Genomic DNA, 24,815 nt, shown 5'->3' with positions numbered 1-24,815 from the left:
ATACCGGTTCACACAGCCCCGCCCGGGAGGCCGCTGCGAGACTACCATACCGGAAAATACTGAAGGGGAGGGGGGGCAGAAGCACGAGAAGCCCACTCTCCTCCCTCTTTTGGTTAGACCACGAGGAACTCACACATCATGTGTAAACACACACACACGTTTAAATGTCTAGAAACCTCATCCCTCCAGCATCATCCCTGATTACCTGCTTACTTCATTTCCTGTGTGATAAAGGAAGGAGGGATTTTCATTCTGAACGTCTTTGCCCATCAAAATAACTTTTACTGTTGTAGCACCGCCATGTATCACAACGAAGTTATCATTTAGTCACATCAAATTACATCCTGAATAAAATATTCATATTTTAAATATTTATTTTCATATGAATTGTGTTGTAGGGCAGGTACTTATATATAAATATATATTTTAGATTACATCAGAAAACATCACACACAGTTGAGAGAATTACCTTCAACACCACTGTGTGTAAAACTGCCACTTCTGCATTCTTACTTCAAGTCTAACAAACACAAGTAAGAAATTCTTCCTCGGTAAGAAGAGCAGAAGCGTTTTCATGGAGCTGTGGCCTGAAACGGCCCTGGATCAAACTGTTATGGCTGGATTATTTCTCCTTAACTCTTTAGGCAGAGGTGAGCAGTGTTACAGTTTATATCCCTGCTTCCACCCTGCAGAGGCCCTCAGTCTCCTCCCAGTCACCTGTCTGACACACCCACTCCACCTTATCCCAGTTTCTCTACCTGCACCTCACTCATCATTCCTTTGTTTCCTGTAAACTCACCTCTCACCCTTTCAAACATGTTTAGTCGCCTGTCTACCAACCTGACTGCCACCCAGCAAGATCATCTTTTAAATAATAATTTGCGGAGTGCATCAGAGCAGTGACAGTACAAGAAGCAATACAGGCCAAAAGATCCATAACTGTTAGAGGCTGAGAAGCAGAAGCAAAAATGAGAGCCTGTGTGTGTGTGTGTGTGTGTGTGTGTGTGTGTGTGTGTGTGTGTGTGTGTGTGTGTGTGTGTGTGTGTGTGTGTGAGAGAGAGAGAGAGAGAGGTTTGGGGTCAATACTATTGAGCGTTTATTTTACATTACACTGACAAAACAAAGACTGGCTCTCTGTACTGATGATACAAGTCGGTGAGAATTACAACCCCACAAATAGCTGCAAGTCATCCTGCTGCAGATGTGACAGCCTGTTAACTGTGAATACTGTAAATGAAGCCATTACTCAGGCTGTTGGCCCCACAGGAAAGATGTGCCCCTGCAGAGTGTAGAACAACACCGATCAGACCCAAACCTTCAGCCCATTGATTTACATTTCTGCTGAGTGTGTGTGTGAGTAGAGAAACAGCTCATCCAGTGTCAGGGGGGCCTTATTGGAGCTCTGCGTCTTTTAGTAAATAGAGCTGTGTAGGTTACAACCTTAGGGCACGGTGATGCCTTACAGCAACAAGGACCTGGGTTTGAATCCACCATCTGACCCAGCACCACCCGGGACTGGCTCCAGCCGCTTTCCTACACCCTGAATGGGATAAGTGGAAAAGAAGGGATCAATTGGAGGAATATTATTTTTTGAGTGCACCATTATTACTAGTTTATTCATGTCCCACCCCCCTTTTTTTTGGGGGGGGGGGGGGCATAATAAAAGCTTGTTGGAACGTTTGGCTGCCTTTTTAAAAAGTTGCTTCAACTCTAAACAAACAAGCTTTTTTATCCATGCTTTGATTTTTCCAGGCCCCCTTTTCCAAAGAAACTTGTCATTGCTGTCCTGGCTGATTTTGGAGAACGAAGACAAACTTGACAGTGATTTCCACGTGTGTTTAAATAAGTATCAGGAATATTTAAGTGTTTCTACAAGGAGGATGACACAAAAGCTATATTTTTGAAGTGTATTTGGCCACAGTCTTAACAAAAATTGTACCATAATGGTTGTTTTCAAGAGACATTTTGACACGTCACAGCAGGACCTGATAACACTGACAGTGGGTATAATAGTGATATTAATCAGGTGTGGGGAAGCTGTATTTATGAAATTCTTTTTTTTTTAAATTTTTTTTTATTAACATTTTAGAATCACTATACAATACCATCAACTTCAGCTATCTTTCAGTACATATATATTTTTCTTTTTTTCTATATTTAAACAACTAAAATATCCATACAATAAGAATAAAAGAAAAAGAAGAAAAGAAAAAGAAGCAAAACAGGAAACAACAAACAACATAAATAAAAAATACATAAGGAAAACGAAAAAGAAAAATAAATAAATAAATATAGGGAGTGTTTTTGTTTCCATTAATGTAACTAATATTTCCTCTAGTCTTCTAGTAGTTAACAAAGTCAAAATCTAAAGCAAAAGCAAAAACTGCCCTGCGTTTTCTAATGTAGTCCATCCATTTCTTCCATCGTGATACAAACAGGTCCCTCTTGTAGTTCACATCTGCTGTCATTTTCTCCATTCTGTAAATGTCCAATGTGATGTTCATCCACATGTTCATAGTTGGGCTCTCTGAAGAAAGCCATTTTTTGTGATGGCTTTTTTGCCAGCTGCCAGTAAAATATTAAACAAGTATTTATCGTTCTTTGTCCATCCTTCTGGCATAAGTCCAAAAAATAGAGTTTTACTTTCCAAAGGTAAATATCTTCCAAATGTCTCTTGTATTGCTGCATGTATTCCCTTCCAATAAGTTTTAATAACATGACAGTCCCAGAAAATATGATAGTGATTGCATTTGTATTTCCACAATTTCTCCAGCAAGAGGGAGGGTTACCTTCATAGTGAGATTTTTGGTGAGGTGTAATAAAATATCTTATCAGGCATTTCCACCCAAATTCCCTCCAGCTCTGTGAACTGCTACATTTCCATTGATATGCCCATATTGTTGTCCATTCTTCCTCCTTTATCTCCATTCCTCCCTCCATTTCCCATTTTGTTTTGATATACAAGGTTGAGTGTAATTTCATATTTGTTAATCCTTTATAGAGGTCACCTATAATACCTCTATTTTTATTTGAACTATATGCCCTTTTAAATACGTCTAGCAGCTGTTTACTTAATTCAGCCTTAGCTTTTATCGTTTTATTGACAAAATGCCTCATCTGTAGATATCTATAAAAATCCTGTGTTTCTAATGAATATTTATCTTTCATTTTATCAAAACTAATTAGTCTCCCTTCCTCCATTACCATACATAAAGCTGTTAATCCTTTATATGTCCAATCTTTGAATCTGGTGTCCAATTTATTTGGAGCAAAATGTGTGTCATATGCACACCACTTAAGAACTGCTATATCCTCTTCTAGTTTATATTCTTTTATTACTGTTTCCCAAATTTTAAAAGTCAACTTGATCCATGGATTTTCAATAGTTTTTATTAAATTTTGCAAGCTTCTGTCTGCTATAATAGCTTGTATGGGGATGGAAGTCAGACCCTCCTCAATGGCTTTCCATTGAGCATCGTATGAAGGATTACACCAGCATATCATAGGCCTTAATTGTGCTGCCCAATAATATTCCCTAAGAGAAGGTAAGCCCCACCTCCCTTTTCCTTTGTTAAGTTGTAGGGTTTTAAATCTAATTCGGGGCCTAAAGGCATAAAAGAAAAACAACACAGGACATATTGGAGGAAATTAGGAAAACAAGAAATGAAATAAATGATTTGACCACATATGAAATTTAAAAAAATTAATGTTTCTTAAACAAAGGTATTATGAGGGAGGATCAAAAGCAATGAATGTATTAGCCTGGAAACTAAAAAAGAAAATAGCAGATAATACAGTTCACAAAATCAAACATCCAGTGACAAAACTAATAAAAAATAAACCAATAGAAGTTCAGAGTGCATTTGAAACATTTTATAAGACTCTTTATGCTAATAACACAGAGAGTAGTATAGTTGAAATTAACAGTTTTTTAGCTTCTCTTGATTTACCAGTACTGAATGAAGAACAGAATAAAACTTTGATTGAAGATATAACAGAAAAGGAACTAAGAATAGCAATAAGTAAAGTTAAAATAAATAAATCTCCAGGATCAGATGGATATACGTCAGAATGGTACAAGGAGCTAAAAGAAGAATTAATACCAGTGATGCTTCTAACAATGAATTGGGTCCTAAAGAAGGCTCAAGTACCTTCTAGCTGGAAAGAAGCGATTATCTCTGCCATCCCAAAAGAAAATAAGGAAAAATTAGAATGTGCGTCATATAGACCAATATCTGTTCTTAATACAGATTACAAGCTGTTTACATCTATCATGACTAGACGACTAGAAAATTTCTTACCTAATCTAATTCATAATGATCAAACAGGTTTTATCCGAGAGCGCCAAATACAAGATAATGTACGACGGACATTACAAAGTATTAATCATATTCAAAAGAATGAAATAGAAGCAATGGTAATCAGTATCGATGCAGAAAAAGCATTCGATTCAGTCAATTGGAACTTTCTTTACCGAGTCTTGCATAGATTTGGCTTTCACGAAAATATAATTAAGACAATACAGGCACTTTATGATAACCCTACGGCAAGGATTAAAATTAATGGCTACCTATGGCTGTGCGTGCTCACCATTATTATTTGCGTTATATCTGGAACCATTGGCTCAATATATAAGACAAAATAAAGAAGTAGAAGGTATTAATATCCATGAAAAGGAGCATAAATTAGCCTGCTATGCAGATGATAGTTTAATATTTTTGGGTCAACCATCAAATTCTTTACCTAAATTAATGCAATCATTTGAATACTTTGGTCGACTATCTGGATATAGGGTTAATATGAGTAAAACACAATTGCTTAAGTACAATTATATTCCATCAGAAGAAATTAAAAATAAGTATCAATTAGCATGGCAAACAGAGTACTTTAAATATCTAGGAGTCATAATACCGAAGGATCTTACAGAACTATTAGAACGAAATTATTTACCAATACAAAAAAAAATTAAGGAAGATATAGCAAGATGGAATCTAATTCCATATTTAAGTTTATATTCGAGAATAGACTCAATTAAAATTAATATTCTTCCTAAATTATTATATTTATTCCAAACATTACCAATAGAAATGAACCAGAAACAGTTTAATGAATGGGATAAAATTTTGTCAAGATACATATGGCAAGGAAAATTTATGAAATTCTTAATTCAGCATGAATATAAATATCTGTTGTTTGTTGTTTGTTATCATTATTATCGTCCACATAACAGAATCTATTCCTAACGGCGTCGACGACATGCTTCAGTGTATCACAATAATACGTTTTAAATACAATTTTATGAAATATTTTAGAAAAAAAATGTAAATGGTTTAACGATAAAGCTTTCATCCTTCTAAAGAAGACTGTGTGTTTGCATCGATTCCTACAAGCTGAGTCCAACTTGTGTCTGCTTTTCACCATCGTTTGATTGGAACTGTAACTCAACAAAAGCTCTGAGCTCCAGCGAGTCGTGTGTGTGTGTGCACCATGGGCCTCGTTTTTCAGTGAATGTATCGGCCACCGAAACTCAAAAGTCTGCTGCTGACAGCGGCCTCTCAGGGGACGCTTACTGCACTGCTGGAAAACCCCTTTAAATTTAGTAACAGAGAAAAATGAGTCAGCAGCTGACCTTGTAGTTATGCACAAAGAAGGAATTATAAGAAGGCTTGTTGTTCTGTGGTTTATTAATAAGAGTTATCGCTCTGCTCTGCACTAACGTAACACTTCTATCATGTCTGCTCACAATGACATTTAACTAAAATTGCTCACATAAGAAGATCTTTACTTTAAGTGCCAGCTTGCAACTGATAAGTGGACTTGAATTTCCATAGAAACAGTATAACTGCAAGTTTGTTTGTTTGTTTGTTTTTTTTTAATCTGATAACTGTTTTAGCCAATTAGCCTGTGAGACTTTATACAAACATGTATTTTATCTTATTATATAGATAGGTAGATATGGTGGTTAGCACTGTTGCCTCACAGTAAAAAGATCCTGGTTTGAACCGTCCAGAGTCTTTTTACGTCTTTGCACATTTTAAAATCCAAACTTATTAAAACGTGACTATTATGGATCAAGCTACCCAGAAGTATTTCAGTCATTAAAATCATCTCCCCTGCAACATTAAAGTAACACACATATATAAATATATTTTAGAGTGCCTCACAATTACCACATGTTTGCACTCAAACCAAGGGTCCAAATACTTTGTGAAACAATGTGAATTCAAAGGAATGTTTAAACTCGTGTGCAGTGCCACAGACGCACTCCTGCAGCCTGATAATAAAGTATTTATAACATTATACATACATAAAAAGAACAAATACATTTGTCACAAACCTAATATTTCACTGTGGTTTTTCCCTTTTGGTGAAAGACAGAAAAAGATTCTAGCGGTTGTGCACATTCGCCAACCATTTTTATCATTGTCATTCTGATTGTATTTGGTATGTTATTCTAGTTTATCTTATTTTATTCTATTGGGGGGGGTTCTTAATTTTTGCTGCTCTTAACTTTGCACTGTCCACTTTCTGCTGTGAACAAACAAATTTCCCACGTGTGGCACTAATAAAGGTTTATCTTATCTTATTGTGTCTATTACTCCAGCTTTCTACTGTAAATACATCGTTATCCCAGTAACTGAAAGTCACAGCATCCTTTCCCCCCCCCAGTGTTTGTTGCAGATGAACACTTGGGTCAAATCCGCATTAACACATGCTGACTTATATGTACTGCCCATGATTACAGGTTGGACGGGAAGGTTCTTGGAAAATGCAACATTTTGTCATGTCATTGCGATTTCCCCGGTCCCCTGGGGTCCCCGGACCTCCGCTTGGGAACCTCCCTGCACTATCCCGCCTTCGAGTGGACGGCAGGGGGCGCTGCGCCTGCAGCTTGGCCGGCCCCAGGCTGCTAAACCGTGTTTCCTGAAACGCATACTTCAGGATTATGAAGAACACACCCAGTGACATCAGTGAGGTTTGAAGAAGAAGAAGAAAAAAAAGCTCGCAACTCAAACTGTGCAGAGGAGGAACAAGAGGGCCGAAAGGTCCTGTGCGCTTTTCTTTCGGCTCTTTCTCGGCGTGTTGCTCTTTTCAAAGTTCTGTTGAGTTTGGGACTGAAGTTGCGCTTCAACTTTTCTTCGTGACTGCAGTGGAGCGCAGAGAGTCGCGTTTCTCGACAGAGGAGGATGTCAACTTCAGAGGAGGGAGACGGGCCCCGGCCCAGATATGGCTGTAAGTTATGCGCTTTCCCCCCGTGCTCACCTTGAGATGCCAGGCAGGAAGGCTTCCTTTAACCGCACACAGCCCCGGACCACAGTGGACACTGCGCTCACGCAAGACTCCTCCAAAAGTCCCGAAACAGACGTTGTATGTTAGTAGAAAGCGCTCACGGCGAGCTTGGCTCTTTATTTCTGACGGCATGATACAGCCTAATCATGACTTCCGCGTTTTAATAGCAAGGCATCGTAGAGCGGGGAAGCAGTTTCCCCGACTTTTTCCTTCTTAAATGCCGCTTTACGTCCAAGTTAGTTCGTACGTGGACGTGGGATGGGGAATGGACCTGGTGGAAACGGGACAGACGGCGATAGTCCAAAGTTTTGCGTCCTCGCACACATGAAGCGAACAGCTACCAACTTAACAACCACCGCCCATAAACTCAGACCTTTTGAGGCAACGTGTGGTGATTGCACTGTGACACTTTATCCACGCAGCGTGGAAAATGTGAAGTGGTTTGCTTAGCCGATGGTATGTCATTTATGAGTGGATACCAAACCTGGTTCCAAACAGGAGGCCGTTTCTGAAGTCTTAGCCCCGTATGTTCCGTTTCTGCTGAAAGCTGTTTTACCTGCTGAGGTGGTCCCTCCCCTCCCCTCCTCTCGTCCCCATCCCCCTCCCATCATTATGTGGGAAAAACCCCACGGCTGTAGGGACTCATGCTCTGTGCAGGCCTCTGTGTAATCTCACGGGGAATCGCCCTGTGACTTCCTCTGCATTGTGTGGGTTACTGTTTGCCATCTCCACACACATGCATTCCCTAAAGTTACACGCACCTGTGTTCATGTGTGAAGCACAGATGACTTACAAACACGCTGGCTTTATGGAGAAAGTTAGAGGCCACGCTGCTGGTTGGAAAGATTTCCATAGTTATGCAAGCCAAACAAAAATTGATGAGGTGAACATTGTGTAAACGCTGTTTGTGAATAGCCACACTGTGAGGCTCTTTGTGCAGCAACACAGCCATAGTTTCTTATTTCCCATGTATTCCTGCTGTTTCAAAAGCATTCCTTGTGTTTCCTGCCTCCAGCTGTACTGGATGGCGTGGAGCGGCTCACAGCCGAGGAGATGGATGAGCGGCGCCAGCAGAACATGGCCTATGAGTACCTGTGCCACCTGGAGGAAGCCAAAAGGTAAGAAAGTCACTTCATCTGCAAGTCAGCTGAGCCTGCAGAGGCAGCAGGGTTCATGAGTAAGAGCTGTGAGTCAGCTCGCAATGAGCCCCTGCACCTAGTGTCAGATTATATACACAGAGAATTATGTAGAAAACTACCAGTTTCCAAAAAGCTACAGAAAACAGACCAGAGACGACTCATAAGAAGGTCAAAGTGATCGGCCTTGTTGCCTTTTTTTTTCTTTTTAAAGAATGTATGTCCAGTCTGAACTTGTTGCCAGTAAAGCTGGGCTGAAGCAACAAAAACACCCGGGACAGCATCCCAGCATCCCAGACTGGATTCAAAATCAGCGTCCAGAGTCTTTCAGGGCAGGGAGCTCGTCACCTCTCTGGGAAATGCTGTGATAGTGAAGGTCAAATGATCTGTGACACATGACATCACGGCTGTAAGCATTGCTGCACGGCTGTGATGTTCAGGCCTTCAGACAATTCTACATGTTTGCTATAGTTTATAGTTTAAATGCCAGCGTCCACGATAGTATCAGGGTACATTAGTGCATGTGGCACGGGTGAAGTGCTTATCTGTGAAGCCACTGATGACACATTAGGATACATACGAGGGTTATGTGTGTCTTTTAGGAAAGGCCATGATTGTTTCAGTGACACTGTGTCAACCCACAGTCTGTACATATTAAAGCAAGCCCGGCTCTGAAGTGAAAGAGTCTGGGTCGCCCACTGAAAACATTCAGCTCAATTTAAAACGAAGAATATTAGAACCAAACTGAGTTTAGTCGCTCTCGGTCCCCAAAACCCAGAGAATGTGGTTAAATGTTGCAACACAGTGAGAAAAATCCCGCCTGTCGTCCAAATGACTGAAAAGTGTTTCTGGCTTTAAAGAAAGGGAGAAAATGTCTTATCTGCGGCAGAACTCGTTCATGGCTTGTACGGCGGTGTCATCGTTTTCATTTCTGGCTAATCTGCCATCTGTTAACGCTTTATCGCTCACGACAGGCAGGCTGCACTTATTTAGTAATTTTGGCTCAAGATGTTTGAGGAGTTATGGTAATGTGAAGCATGCACGGGAAAATCTGAATAGCCAGAGCAAGTCACTGATTTGGTTCCTAATTCAACTGTATGTCTGCCCTCATGTAACCTGTGAGTATGAGATGTAACATTTGCTAGAAAGAAAGCAGGAGTCTATTTATTGACTGAAGCGTATCACAGCTTGACTGTTGCGTGCAGCGGAGACGTGTCATCGTTTAATCTCAACCTGTGCTGAAGTTACAGTTTGGAGAGAACAAGCAGCTTGGAAGTGACGTCTCTGAATGGCGGTGGTTTTGGTGCTGACTGCGTAACAGCGCGTCGCAATCCAATGTGATCCTTTCAGTGACTCTTTGATCTGACGGGTAAAACGTTTAGCTTTGGAGAACACTTGCTTTTTCTTAGGTGGATGTCATGTGTGGTGCTCCACTCAGTGACCAGCGTTGAAATGTTGGAAGAAGTTCTAATGATCTGTATGCTAACAAGCCCTACTTTCAAACATGTAGTGATGCTGGAGGTCTGTGGTTTCACTGGAGTAAAAGCCACAGGCGTACTCTGTTTACTTCTTTTCTTTGCTGTGTTGTCTGAGCAACACCCTGTGACCCCAACAGAAAGTCTCTATGAGGACCCTTGCAGTATGACTGGATACCTCAGTCGTCAGGGTGAGCGTACTTGAACATTAATTGCTAAATGCAGATCATCACACTTGAAAAGGTTCAAGCAGCCACACCTCATAACTTTATGTTGAGCCGACTTCTTGTTTTGGGGGTGATTTCGTTAGTACATTCATGATGAAATAGGTGAGGTCTGTTCTTTCTCTTAGACGTGTGTGTGTGTGTGTGTGTGTGTGTGTGTGTGTGTGTGTGTGTGTGTGTGTGTGTGTGTGTGTGTGTGTGTGTGTGTGTGTGTGTGAAAGGTGGCGGTTGCTCGAGCTTGTCAGCAGCCACGTATGTTTGCTTTCAGTGTGTGTGGAGTCAGCGCGGGCTCATGGGTTCAAAAGAGGAAGGATTGTGTTAGACAGGAAGTGACTCAGTCCCTGTTGATTTTAATATCTCCCACTGTTGCCACAGAAACCCACAGTTGTCATAGCAACAGGTTCCGGTGTGAGTGGAGCCGGGTTGCTGCGAGGCTGCGTGCGCTCTGATTCTGTGTGATTGTACTTCTGCAGTGAAGGTGTGTGTTGCCCCTCGTCCCTCACCGGCTCACACGGGCGGGCATCAGGAAATCCTTGGAATGATTTCGGAGTATCTGACATTTCTGCTTCAGTTGGGCGGCTTTTTCTTTTACCCCTGAAATGCTTTCTAGGATTTGTAAATTTGGTAAATCAGGACACTTGAGAGGAAAAGAGCACATTTTAGGTGAGCAAAGCACTAAGTATGAAATGTGGGGTCACATGAGTTTCCTGTGTTTTTCACACTGCGTTGCTGGAGGAAAGCATATGTGAGACCATATTGGTAAATTCGATATTTAGCTAAGTTCTTGCCTTAGTTTGGGAACCTAAACTACTTCAAGTTGTCAGCATTAATATGCTAATAATATAAGATCACACCATTCAACATGTGACACTTGTTCATTTTTCTTACACATTTGCTGTGAACTACAAGACTTCACTCTGATGGCACAGCCTGCTGATCGCACAGATTGTCACAGAGCTGTCATTACACAGTTCAGAATGAACCCGATTATATAAATATAAAAATATGCCACAGCGTGCTGCTTTTTGGTTGGGATTGTCAGTCTGAAGGAATCAAGGGACGTTACATCAGTCTTTGAGAGGGGGGGCTTTTGGACGAGGACGAGCCCTGAAAGCCCTGCAGCTGTGTTCTCTGCGCTTCCATCCACATGCACTTCATCAATGTAGTTGGCTGAAAGAGTTCACAAATGCTGCTGGTGGTAAGTGAAGACTAAAACCAGATGCTGCTACTACAACTTTCTCCCACGAGGACTCAAAACTCCCTCAGGAAAATGAGTGAAAATCACTGTCGGATTGTAAAAGAAGGAAAATATTAGACACTGTTCAGCTGGATGCTAAACGATGTGCTCACTGCCCCGATCCCGGAGGAAGCAGACAGTCTTCCTGGTCAGGCAGCTCAGCAATTCCCAAGAGCTCAGTGTGATGCAGGCATGTCTGATACACACAGTGGCCTGGAGAAGCGTTTGGGCCTGTAATTATGGGCCACGTTTCTGTGCGTCAACATGAAACTTACTCTGATATAAAACTGGAGAAGGACTGTATGACGGCAGTCATTACTAATCTTTGAAATTACCATTAGTAATAGACTTTTTATCATAAAATGAAAGTTACAAACTGACCTCTATCAGCTGAATGAAAGTGGAGCTTTTAACCAGCACAGCCTCCCAGTTGGCATCGAGGAGCAGGTGCTGCAAAGACACGCCTGCCTGTGTCTGTTTGAATAGCGGTTACGTTACGTTGGCTTCGACTCATTAACACAGGACTTTTTGTCTCACTGTGAGCTCCAAGATCATTCCAACTGTTTCACTACCCATCCTGCATTGCAACAATGGCCTATGAGTGTGAAAATATATTTCAATATTTTGAAATCTTTGATATTATTTTGAAATCAGATTTCAATTTCTGATGTTGATGTTACTGTAATAGTGAGGTAGCAATCATCAAATGTAAAAGCCTCATCAATTATAGTGATAGTGACCACAGTGATCCTGACTGATGCTCATTTCTGCTGTAAGCTCCTTTTACTTGGGAGCGTTTGGGAATTGACTCGTTTCTAGAACAGCCTCAAGTGGCCATTGCAGGTACTGCAGCTGTTAGCACTTGTGTCTTGGCTTCATATCTCAGGCCTGAAGGTGGCGTTGGGCAGGACGCCCTGTTTTCTTAAAATTAACAAACATGATTTTTCAACATTTCTCTGGTTTGTGAATATCAGACAAACCTGGAGGAAAGGATTCAGTAACGCGTGCGTGTGTGTCTGTGTGTGCGTGCGGTCCTGGATAAACCAGTCTGGGTTATTTCCCGTCTTCACATTCGTTTCTACCAGACTTAATCCAACTGCCCCACTAGCTGATCACAGCTTTGTTTCAAGGGAAGTCTACGATGTTTGATGAAGACACAATTCCTCTGTTGATTTAAATAGTCTGTTGCCAGTAGCAGCACAGTATTTGCTCTTGACCTCTACAAGAACGACTCCTCTGAGTGACGGTGTCCCGGGCCGTTGGTGGCAGGAATCTGTTACAGTTGTTACATCAGAGTTTCAGGCAGTGAAGCGACTCCATGTAGGGAACACCTGCAGAGAAAGGCCGGGGCACAGGAATGCTGGGAGTGTGTGTGGTATGATATGAATGTATGTGACAGATGCACAGCAGGGCGTGAGCCTGTACCTGGCTGTGGGAATGCACTGCCACCGCTCCAACACTACTACTGTCAGATGTGCATTCAAGTGTCGATACAGACACAAGTGCCCGTTTCATACCTGCCAGCCCGGCAGACGGATGCAAACGACAGCAGGTTTTATCGCTCTTATCTTCATGTTCCCATTAAATGCACAGAAGCAAGCAGTGAGGCTCAGGCAACCTGCTCTTTATCACACCATATTTGAATGGTAAGTGAGTCGCGCACCTCTGCTGAGCTCCGTTCACTGGAGAGGCCATGATTATTATGATTATTTTCATTGTCTAGTAATCAAGCAGCTGCCCCCCCCCCCCCCCCAAATGTTTCATGAAAAAGAAAAAATCCAAAGTAGAAATCCAGTCGTCCTGTTTGAGAAGTTGAAAGCAGCGTGTTTGGGTAACATTTACATAAGAAGAAACTTATCTTGTATCTAATGTTTCTGAAGTTTCGCTTCAATTTTCTTTCACTTTCTGCTCCTTTCGTGCAGTGTGCAGTGGGAATGCAGTCAGACATGTTTTCAGTGTGATACTATTTTTATTGATCCAGGCTACACATTCAGACATTTCATACATTGCCACAAGCAGAAAACAATTTCAAGTAGTCTCAGTGCACAGATGGCACATAGTGTCATGTGGGCTACAATTTTTTTTTCTTTTTCTCATGATCATTTCCTGTCTGTATGTTCTGCAGTGTAGTGAAGCTGGGTACGAGTCACACACTCAGCATATGTTTTCTGCAGATCACGATGTTGTGTTTGGGGTGTAGGAGCGGGTCGTGACAGGTTACCCCCCCCCAAAGCTGATGGCACCATGCGCAGCATACTGTAGGCAGCAGAGGAGCATGTGTTTGTTTTGGCTGAAGAAGAGGGGCAGAGGTTACCTGTTTGATTTTACAGTATGGGCTGGTAAACAGATAGTATAGCTGGGTTTTTCCAGTTCAAAATTGGCCTTTAGCAGAGTGACTATACAAAAGGCATGTGTTACCTAATTGGACAAAAATGTGTGTGTTCCGATGTTATTTCTGTCCATTTGTTACAAAAAAATCAGTACTAGGGCTGCTCAATTAATCGAATTTTAATCACGATTACGATCTGGGCTTTCAACGATCATTAAAAATGACTGAGCCGATTATTAGCCCCTCCCTCATTTATCCGCGACACCTTAAAGGCCGGTCCGTGAAAATATTGTCGGGCATAAACCGTCCGTGGCGCAAAAAAGGTTGGAGACCGCTGATTAAGAGGACCCGAGGGAAGCTCGGAAAGCTAAGCAGAAGTTATTTGGAGAGTGACTGCCGTTGGTTGAAAAGAGAGGTAAAAAAAACTTCAGTGGTGTTGCACACTATTTTATATTATTTTTTAAAGTCATTGTTAACCCTTTAAAGCCGGTCAGAGCTGCACGCTCCGTGTTGTGTAACTATTTTTAAATCCCTGTAGAACCTGAACCGTGTAAACTAGCGCAATAATTTGTTTTGCATATGAAACCGGAGGAATTGTACTTACATCTGATGCCATCAGCTTGTCCTCGGTCACGGTTTCCTTCCACATAAAGCTTTGCAAATATTGCATTAAAAGCTCTTGCAGGAACAAAAACACAATATTCCAGAAACACGCTTTGCCGATCTGATCAGCTGTTCGTAACACTTCCCACATTGAAACAGACGTCAGCACGAACTATCACATGTCCGCCATTTCCTGGCCGAAACCGGAAGTGACGTCATTTTCGCGGAAATGTAGTTTTTTACTTGTAGGCCTTAAAAGCCTATACTGGTCATGTTTGACTTTTCTGAATAGTTGCTGGGAGCTTAGAACTCAAACATCACTGCTGGAAATAGTTTATTTTGATGCACCTGCTGTTTTCTTTGCAAATTTGCATCATAGGATTGTTTTTTTTGTTTTTCCTGCAGTGTATAAAAATTGGTGTATCTCCAAAATAAAACTATGAAGACACTCAAAAGAAGTTTCCTGTTGTTGTAAACTATTTTGTGCAACTTTTTTGTTTTTAAAGTTTTGAGGGATAAACCTCTTAAATTTCTCCAAGTAGAAATATATGTAAAAAAAACAAAAACGATTTTCAATTTTTTTGTAGTTTATTGCACTTATTTGCAATTAATGTAGTTACTATGGACTTAATGCATACATATTATTAAAATATGGGCTATAACAGTTGTATAGCAACTTGAAATGCTCCCACAAATGGCACTACCACATATAAAAAAAATAATATAATCTCTGGCGGGTTAAATAAATATCGTCAAATAATCGAGATCTCAATTTCAGTAAAAATAATCGTGATTATCATTTTTGCCATAATCGAGCAGCCCTAATCAGTACCTTTATATGATATAGTTTATTTATTCCAGATTTGGAAAATAATCTTGTTACAACAATAACAAAAAAAATTTAAAATGTTTTGGGGGGAAAAAAGGAATTTAAAAGAAAACATTGAGTGGCAGTTATTTTAGGAAGGAAAAACTTTGTCATCTTCCAACTTGAGTTTCTTCTAATTTGTCCATTGGACATGAATTCTTGTTTTGTTTTGTTTTTATTAAAACTCACAGCCTGTTCAAAAGAACAAGGAGGAAGTGATAAAACTATTGTCCAGGCGTAGGTGGAATCCTGACTGACTTTTATGGTCAGATCAGAGATCAGACTCACCTGTCAGGTTAAAGAAGTAAAACGACAACAAACAATTCTTTTACCCGCAGACACCACGTGCATCACTCACCATGAAAATGTTATAATTGATAACAGAGGTGTGGGTACGTAGTCAGTTTGTGCTTCGTACCTTCTCAGAAGCACTTCAGTCACCAGGTCAGTGTGTACCACCGATGTCATCCAGCTGCCATCTGTGGTATTAGTCCTGCCGCTGACAACGCGCTGAGATGGCGAGATTAAGAACAGGAAGGTGTCTGGCTTTGTTTTCTTTTGTGAGAGTGTGGTTCATTTTCAGGTCTATTAACAGCTCACAGAAGTCAGAGAGGATGTCTCGTACGTAATTACATAACAGTTTTCCTGCAAAATGTTAGAAAGGATTTGGATTTGAAAACTGAAAAGAAATGGCAGTGCAGTTATGTAAATGACTGAAACAGGTTGCAATGACTCGTTGCTGGAACTTTCCGTTATAAAGCTTAGATTAAACCAGTTTTGAGTCCCTCTTTGATTTGGAGCTCAAGAGGCGGTCGTGCTTTGGTTGTTGGACAGACGAACAAATGAAATGTGAGAATTCGTGGCACTGATTAGGTGCTATGCTAACGGTTTCCCCGCTGGTCTCAGTACTAAGCTAACCTCGCTGGCTGCTGGTTATGTTCAGCACACACAAACGAGAGTGAACTCTGCAAGAAACCGAACATGTGAATCTAAAAAAATACGCCAACGATTTAAGCATTTTTAGGAAAGTTACATCGAATCTAACTTAGCGCTGTAGCTTACTTTCCATAACAGCCACTCGTCATGTGTAGCCCACATAACTGCTCTAAGATCATTTATTGTATCCATTATGTTTAAGGTCACTGCAAATGATGAACCCAGTCATTGTTCTTTATTGATTCCCCTTCTCTGATCTTTTTCCTCCCACACACACTTCGCAAACAGAATTTGGGTATGCTTTGCACGAGAGTTGAACCTTTACTCTGAATAAGACAGCACAAAGGTCAAATGATGCTGTGAAGCTCTTAGTGTAATGCTACCAGGTCTCGTACACAACGACAAACAAGTTTCTTTCTACTATTCAACCTCAAAGCCAGCCATACTGCTGTGATGTAACTGTAGATACCTGTGTGCAGGTGTTGTGCTCCAAAATACTGCACAGTTGTAGTTGATTAGTTTGGGATTTTTTCATGGACTTTGGTAATAAATTTGAAGGTGAACTAACAAAAAAAACCTAACTTGTTGCCATGACGACAGCAGAGTTTACCTGTGATTTCACCCTCGCTGACACTGACTGACATGCTGCACTCAGGCTGTTTTTGCTCAGATGAAATCCATCCTTCAGGTCATAGTAAATGCTGTTTGACAGCAAAGGTGTGTCACCTCTTAAAATGGGGAAAACATTTCGCCCATCACTTAAGAGCGATGAGAATTTCTTCACAGACGAGGTGGTCGACAGTGGGGAGAGATATCACAAGTGGCACAGTGAGGTGGTTGTTGGGTTACATCATTGGCAGCTGACTTGTTATACGAGTGGAAATCTTTGGGATTTTTGTGTAATCTGTTTAAATCCTTGTACTTTATTCAGCATAAATTCTATAGCAATAACTCTATATTGAAAATCAAACTGCTCTGCTCCCTTTCAATTAGAGAAGTAACTAGTTCAGTCAACCTCACGGCAGATATGAGCTGACGGTGCAGTCAACGAATGCGACTGCCGCTAATAACATCCATTTTTCCTTCTTTCTTTTTGTGGCTGCTGCTACTTCTCTCCCACACTAAGAAACTCTCTTCCCGCAACACAAAATCCACTCACACAGGCGCATTAAGCTGTATCTACCTTCATTTGCTTAATGAATTAAAATGCTCTTGGTGCAGATTGTGTGTTTCTCTCTGCTTTCACAATGCTCTAAGCTAATGCTAGCCTTTCTGCTAACCAGAGGTGTGGCTGAGTCACTGCAACAACAATTCACTGACGCTTTTCTTCATGAAGGTTTAGCCAAGTATGTTTATTATTATTTGTCTTGTTAAAGAAAGCAATAAAATTAATAATTGTGTTGTCCTGTTAATGCTATGCAGTGAGTGTTAATTTTATCAGTAGCTCAATAGCTTTGACAGCTAATGTGGCTATTGGGTAACTGACAATAGCTAAAAGGCTAATATTAATGTGTGCGCTGGATACATTAATATTTATGACAGCCAGAGCTTCACTGACATCTCAAAGTTCCTCATGTTGTTAAGTCTTGTGAACGTCTATTCTTCAAGGGTTCGAGGTGATGGGTGAAAGTGAAAGAGGCCAAAGATGTATTTATCAATTAACATATATCTTCTTTTTTTCAGGCGACCTTGCATAAAAGGTTATAAGCTTTATTCTTGGCCACGGCAAGAGACTAGGAATCATTCTTTTATATGTAAGGCAACAACAGATGTCAGGTTGATATAGTGGATTGTCATTTATGCTTAGAAATATCTACTCTTATATGCTTAGAGTTTTATAATCACTGTCATGTTGGTAGAGGTTTGATCCTTAGTAGTCTGTGGAGACTCTGTGTGCCTCCCAGAGCACTCTGGCATGCACACAACTTAAGGTCTGGAGAGAGGTTATATCTGCTCTTACTGATATATGGTATAGCAAACACACGTACATCTGTTTAAGTCTAAGTGCCTTTTGTTTAGATGAACGGCTGGACTTCCAGACCAGCAGGTTTAGGGAAGTCGTTTATGGGGTCACACACTGACAACCCCCCCCCCCCCCCCCCCCACACAAGGTATTCTTTGTGTGTATGTAGATGTCATATGTTAATGAACCTATGTAAATTCATGTAACCTCAATAAAAGAGCAGTGTTACGGGGGAGCGGACGAGAGCGACTGGGGTCAAGCGAAGGGACGGCGTTTGTCCAGTTCTCTCCCGTGCACGAGAGACATAAAGAACTTTGCCTACTCGTGTCTTGCTTTTGCTGTGTAATTAAATTGTCTTCAACATTCCAGCGAATAGGTTCAAGCTACAAACCTATCAACAGACAAGACTGTTTTCCTAACTTTATAAAATAAAATTTAAGACATGAATAAATCCGCGAACATAATTTTACTGAAGTGATATTTGATTAGTAAAATAAAAAAATGACATGTTGGTGTTGTTTATTTGGACTACATTTATTTTAGCTCTGTGTGAGTCTTTCACTGCACGCTGCTCACATTTACACTCACACTAGTTTTCTGTTCCCTGCTCTCGGTATCACTGAGTGCACCCCTCACAGCTGTGCTGAAGAGAAATTAATCTAAATTAAGGTTGACACAACACATTATGTTACATGGAGTTATCACATTATGTGACCTGTAAACTCTTGACCCTTTGCTATTAGCTTGCCTCATGCTGTGTTAGCATAGTGTTGAATATATGATATGAGAGAGAGATCTGTGGAGTGCAGAATATCTCATCACACATTAACCCGTGACGCGATAAAGTTTCTTTCTTATTGTCTTCTTAATACGTGGGAATGGTGCGACGCCACTGTCTTTTAATCTTAGCTCAAGAGAAGCCAGTCGAATAAACCACCTATCATGCTAAACACAAGGATCCTCTGTGTTTTATCTTTTATCTGAGCTTATCTGACACCCACAGTACTGAAAAGAAGATTTTAGGAAGTTTATGCTTAAAAAAGGAAAACGAACATCGATTGCATGGACGAGGAGAATTGAAGCAACAGCAATGAAAGGCTTTAAACTGTAAATCTGTATTTTGGTGTTGAAGTTAAGATTAGGACTGTCCCCATGCCGAGCGTCATGTTGCAGTGTAAAACAGAAGCCCGGTGTTCTCACCCTTCAAGAGCAGCACAGTTCCTCCTAAAGCTCCGGCCAACTGCCTGCAGTTTCCTGTTTTCAAAAGTTTCCCAACGCTGTTGTGTACAGCTGCTGCTGCTGCTGCAATACCTGTTACGTAATGTCACAGCCAGCGTAGGAGGTGAAAAATGGCCTCTTCGATGCCATTACAGTCGTCAGGTGACTAAACCTGAAGGCTCGGCTGATGTGCTGATTCCATATAAATGAAAAGCTTCCAAGGATGACATTTTTGTTTTATTCATTCTGAGCAAAGTTTTATTTTTGTTGATGAAATTTCAGTTAAAAACACTTGTTTACTAGTTTCTTCTCTTTTTCTTTGCTTGGTTGTTTTAACAGGAAACTCAGCTTTCCTCTGCTCTTTGTGCCTTTTGAGACATGAGTCTTCGTCGTAGTATTCAGTGTAGTATTTTGGGTATTTGTGTAAATACTACCTGCTGCCTGTTTCCTGGGAGACAGCGAGGCGTCCCAGAAAACAGGCCTGAGTCACTCGGCTGGCAGTAAACAGTTGAGAATGAGGGAATGAGATGGGAATGAAAGGGAGAGGGATTAGTGCTCCATAAAGGCCCTGCGGGAAAGGTCCCGCCCTACCTCCACCTGTGAAACCTGAGACTGCAAGTTACACTCTGGACTTCACAATAGTTTCGTCCCTGCTCACCAACCCCCTGCTGTACTGTACATCAGCTGTTATTTGACCTCAGGTGACCTCGTCTGGGACTCGAGTAAAAGCAGGTCGGACGTGCTGGGACTCTTGGGCTCTACGAGAGCTGCTTTGCATACTTCACAGTTCCAAGTCGTCCTTATTTTTCGGATAAGTTTGTTCATCTTCTGTCTTAAAAAGGCTTTTTGAGTCCTGATAACGATAAGGTTTCAGCAGCAGCTGTTTGGGGACCGCTGCCTTAGATAACTGCATTATCTACATCAGCTCTCTCTAACATCATACAGAGTCAAGGACAGGAAAAAGTGTCTGAAACAAAGCAGCTGGTGTAGCCTGAATCTTGAGCTTTTGTTGCACATACCTGCATATGTGCTGAGCTCACGTTTATCACGAGAATGCAGCAGAATGTCCAAGGTGGCAAATAATAAATCCATCAAAGCCTTCTGTAGCATAAAGGACAGCAGAGGGTTGTGTGGAGCAGGCGTGGGTGAGTGCAGGGTAACGTGGTTGGCTTTGCTGTCACAGACAGGACAGGCTGTTTGACTGTGAGTGGGGAAAGTGCAAGGTCACTTGGTGCACAGATTCCAGTGTTGCAGCAAAGCATGTAATGGACAACTTGGCTTTGACTCATCTTTCTTTGTATTCCCTCCTGTCATTTCTCTCCTCGTCTCCCTCCATCACTCACAGCCTCGTTTTCCATGAAACGCAGTCAGATTCCCGCTGGGCTGGATTGGCCTGTGGTGTTAGAGTTGTGGCTGAGCATACACACCTTCCTTTAGCTTCACAGAGCAGGACATAGAGGCCACGTGTGCCTTGACATTGTGCTGCTGCTAGATAAGGCTCACCACACATCATTTGCCTTTCCAGCTATTATGTAAACACCACTTCCTACCCTTCTCTTTTCAGGCACACACAGAAATAGGTCTGTAATGCTGGGGAACAATGCGAGACTGAGAGCACGTCGATAAGTGCCGAAGCTTGGCGCTGTCGCCACTCAGCCTTTTCCTGCTTTTCTCCACAGCTCGGTCCATCCACGGGCTAAAAGTGGCCCAATGTTAGGCCTGGTGATGCATGTGTTTCTGCTCATCGCACCAATGAATACGTGTGTCGCAGGGATCGTTCTCCACAGGGGCATTCCCATTTTAACCAGGATGGTAATCCTGCAAACTGCCAATGATTTGATGAGGTCCCAGATATTTCTCCTGTTGGATTGGGTGTCACAGTAAAATAGCATAGAAATCAAACCTGCTGCACAGCACGGTTATTGCATGTATTACATGACGGAACTAAATGTCCAACCACGCCGGGCTCGTCTGGTTTGGGAGGTTTCAGTCAAATGCTGCATTCATGACACGAAGAAGATTTCAGGTGGAGCGAGCATCGTTGGACAAACAGCGGCTGCTGTGGTTTGGTAAAAACGTGGTCACGTTTTCTGTGATTGTTATTCAACAGCCACTCCTTTCTTGTTTGGCTTTCATCACAGAGCCCTCAAACAGAAGCTCTCATCGAGCTGTAGCTATGCAGACTCCTGTCACAGCATTCATCTATACGTTTCCCCTACACTGTGACCACAACACTGTGCAATCAGTTCAAGTGATTCATGGCTACTCAGCTAATTCAGTTCACTTGCATTAGAACCAAATAAACCGTATCAGCATTCCCAGGTTTAGCCAATCCAGGATTATCCAGTTAATCCTGGATCTTTTAAGCGATGTAAAAAGAACAAGCTCCATAGGTGTGGACGTGAGGCTTTACTGGTGCTTGGCTCACTAAACCAAAACTTATTCTTACAGTTCTGTCACAATATAACATATAAACTACAATTTGATCAAAGGTTTCTTTTGTAATCAGCAGGAAATGTATTTAACATAAATGAACTAGTTAGACTAACCATAAAAGCTTTGAGCGGCTGTCTCGCTGTCTCTGACCTCAGTTGCTGAATTTTCTAGTGTTACTAGCACTCAGGATTTAGTTGGACTCCCATGTGAAATAATCTGGTTATAAGTGGTAAAAAATTAAAAGCATGAAATGAAGAAAGATCCTCAACCAGGTGTGAGATCATAATAAAACAGCACTGAGTGTGGTTCATGCTATCATAAGCAAACATATAGACTTCTTTTGATCATGTGACTAAAATGCTGAATTGTCATTTCCTGTGGCAGTGCTTGACTTCCCCTTTTTAGTAGGATTGTCCTCATAAAGGACTTTTTATTTTCCCCTCAAACATCCAATTTCTAAATGCTGGTTTCTTAATTACGGTTCATCAGTGTAATTACCTGCCTCACATTAGACACATGTCTATCATGCTAAACCAATATAATTTCACTAATGTGCACACTCGACTCACTGAAGCACATTATCGTTCTTTATAGCCCTGACCTAACTGTTCCAAACAATGAGGCATTGAAACCTATGAGGCTGCTCCCTGAGAGGCATCGGGCAGCAGTGACTCAGCTGTACAGTAACCAGGCGTGTGGCCTGCACAGCCTATATTTCTGAGCTGTTATCAAACGTTAACGGTGTGTCTGTGTCCAAAAGTGAAACCTGGGGAAAAGGGAAGCGGCTGAAGTTAGCTTATGTTATTAACGCTCCGCCTCAATCTCAAACCCACCATCCTAGCAAAGAGAGTGCAGGGCAAGTATAGGCCGTTTGATTTAAGTCATGCAGGAAAACAAGAGGAAGCTCCTCGATAGCAGGCAGAGGCGTGGTCGGTGTGTCTTCCTGGAGTGACAGCGGTCAGTAGCAGACCTCTTCCTATGAGACTGACCTCTGAACTCAGCACTGACATCGGCTTCCTGAAAGCGTGCAGGATCTGAGGAGGAATGAGACAATAATTCCTGCAGTTTCCCTCTGTGTCCTGTGCTGTTAGAGTAGAATAGTCTTTGTCTTTATACAAGGACAACAACATAACTGCTGTGATCAGCAAAATAACATTAAGTATAAATATTAAAAATGATAAATAGATTATTTAACCTGAGACAGTGCTTATATAGGGGTACATGAGTGTCCTGACAGTTATCAGTGCACCTCGTTGTATGTGGAGGGGTGGGGCTGATGGAGGCCACAGCCCGAGGAAGAAGCTGCTCTTGGTCTGTTTGTGTGGGATTGTATTAGTCTGTGGTGTGGGCTCTCCAGCCGTACGGCCCTGCCACAGTCCAGCAGCAGCTGTGCAGCTTCTGCACCGCACTGTGATGCAGTCTGTGAGGATGCTCTCTATGGTGGTCCTGGAGAAGTTGAGCAGCAGTTTCTGGGGCTGGAGCTGTGCTTCCTAAGGAAGGACAGCTGTCTGCTTTTTCAAAAGAAAAGGTTCCTTTCAAAACAAAGATCTACGGGTCCAGCAGCAGATGTTCAGCTCGAGGCTGATTATTTGCAGTGCTGGGGACTAACAGAGTACATGTACTGCCGTTACTATTTAAAATACAAAATATGAGTAACTGTATTCTGTTACAGTTACCGTTTAAAAAGGTGGTATTCAGAATACAGTTACTTTGCTGAAATAAATGGATTACACGGCGGTCTTTTCCTGTTTCATATGTTGGGCTATGCCCTCTCTGTTTTTGGGGCTCTAGAGGCTCTGATGTCTGTGTCTCAGTCTCGTGGCCCATGTCACCTCTACTTGCAGCAGCATAATGATGTGAAGAAATATTTAAAAAAATTATTCACAAAAATGATTTAATATGAAGGCAACAGGCAGAGTGTTACAGGCTTCGCCCTAAAGCATGTAGCCTGATGGGCAGTGTAGTCCGTGCTGCAGGGAGAATGGACTGTCATACCCGTGATGTGTCTGTGAGCGAGGGAGGGAGAAAAAGGAAAAGTACGAGCTGTCACCGAGCAGAAACGGGAGCTGGAAGCATGTAAATATAATAATAACCACTGCAGCCAAAAAGAGAGCCCGACGAGCCCAGCTGTAAGTAAGCTATTAAGACTCGACTGTACACTGTGTTCGTGTTTTCCTCTGAAACAAGAAGTTCAGTTGGAGCAGTCTTTCAGCCTCTCTGTCTCTCGCTAGCAAAGTTGACCCAGACAACAAAGTAAAGCTAGTTTTCAGCTACGAGCCCGACACGAACCCGACGTATTAGCCAGAGGTCCCTTTACTACGGTTCGGAGCCGCGGACCTATTTTATATTCGCGACGAATCGTTTTCTATACGAGATCGCTGCAGAAAGTGCAGCTTTACCTAATGTCCACCTACTGTTACTCATTTATATTAAGATTTAAACATCAAGTTGGTATGACGAGTAGCCTTCAGTAATAGTAATAAATCACACAACAATAGTACATTCATGTAGTTGTAAACAGCATGATAATATATTAAGTGATCCAAAGTATTCAGAATACGTTACTGTCATTGAGTAACGTAACGGAATAAGTTACAAAATACATTTTGGGGCATGTAATCTGTAGTGGAATACACTTTAAAAGTAACCTCCCAACACTGGTTATTTGGCCTTGTAGTTTATTCTGCATATTACTGTTACATTCACAAACTTCTACAGCTCCACAGATGAGATTTATTATCAGAATGTAACAACTTTAGAATTCCTGTCTTTAAAAAATCGTCCATGTCTGAATCACAGCAGTGTAACGTTATTGTCATCATTATGAAACCACACTCATGTAGATTGATTTAGTTTGATGTCTTCTTACCATTTTAAAAAAGTAACCTGAGCTTGAGCCTGGTTTTCTCACACTGCATTACATCATGTTAGCTGTCTGTGCCATTAGCCATTAGCCATTAGCCACTCCTTTGGTTTTACAGAAGTGATTAAACTGAAACTTAAGTAAAAGCAGGACGATGAGCATCAAACATCTGCAGTTCTTTGTGAATACGTATATTCAGTGTGAGTGTCAGCACTGAATGTTAGTGCTTTTCAACAG

The 24,815-nt window shown here is 41.5% G+C and overlaps 1 protein-coding gene across 1 annotated transcript in view; it reads left to right on the top strand.

Moving 5' to 3' along the window:
- Nucleotides 1-6,952: 6,952 nt before the first annotated feature.
- The window catches only part of iqgap1 (IQ motif containing GTPase activating protein 1), a 42,151-nt gene continuing 24,288 nt past the window's right edge, over nucleotides 6,953-24,815 (top strand). The window contains exons 1-2 of the mRNA XM_085276960.1: nucleotides 6,953-7,233; nucleotides 8,306-8,408. Coding sequence (XP_085133086.1) covers nucleotides 7,188-7,233; nucleotides 8,306-8,408 — 149 coding nt within the window. The 5' untranslated portion in view covers nucleotides 6,953-7,187. The remainder of the gene's footprint in view (nucleotides 7,234-8,305; nucleotides 8,409-24,815) is intronic.

The sequence above is a fragment of the Mchenga conophoros genome, linkage group LG1 (genome assembly GCF_057382185.1).
Source record: "Mchenga conophoros isolate Kocher_MC1m ecotype Shallow Benthic linkage group LG1, M_conophoros_male_GT1.1, whole genome shotgun sequence".
In the NCBI taxonomy this organism is placed as follows: domain Eukaryota; kingdom Metazoa; phylum Chordata; class Actinopteri; order Cichliformes; family Cichlidae; genus Mchenga; species Mchenga conophoros.
This window is presented reverse-complemented; position numbering and strand designations above follow the sequence as displayed.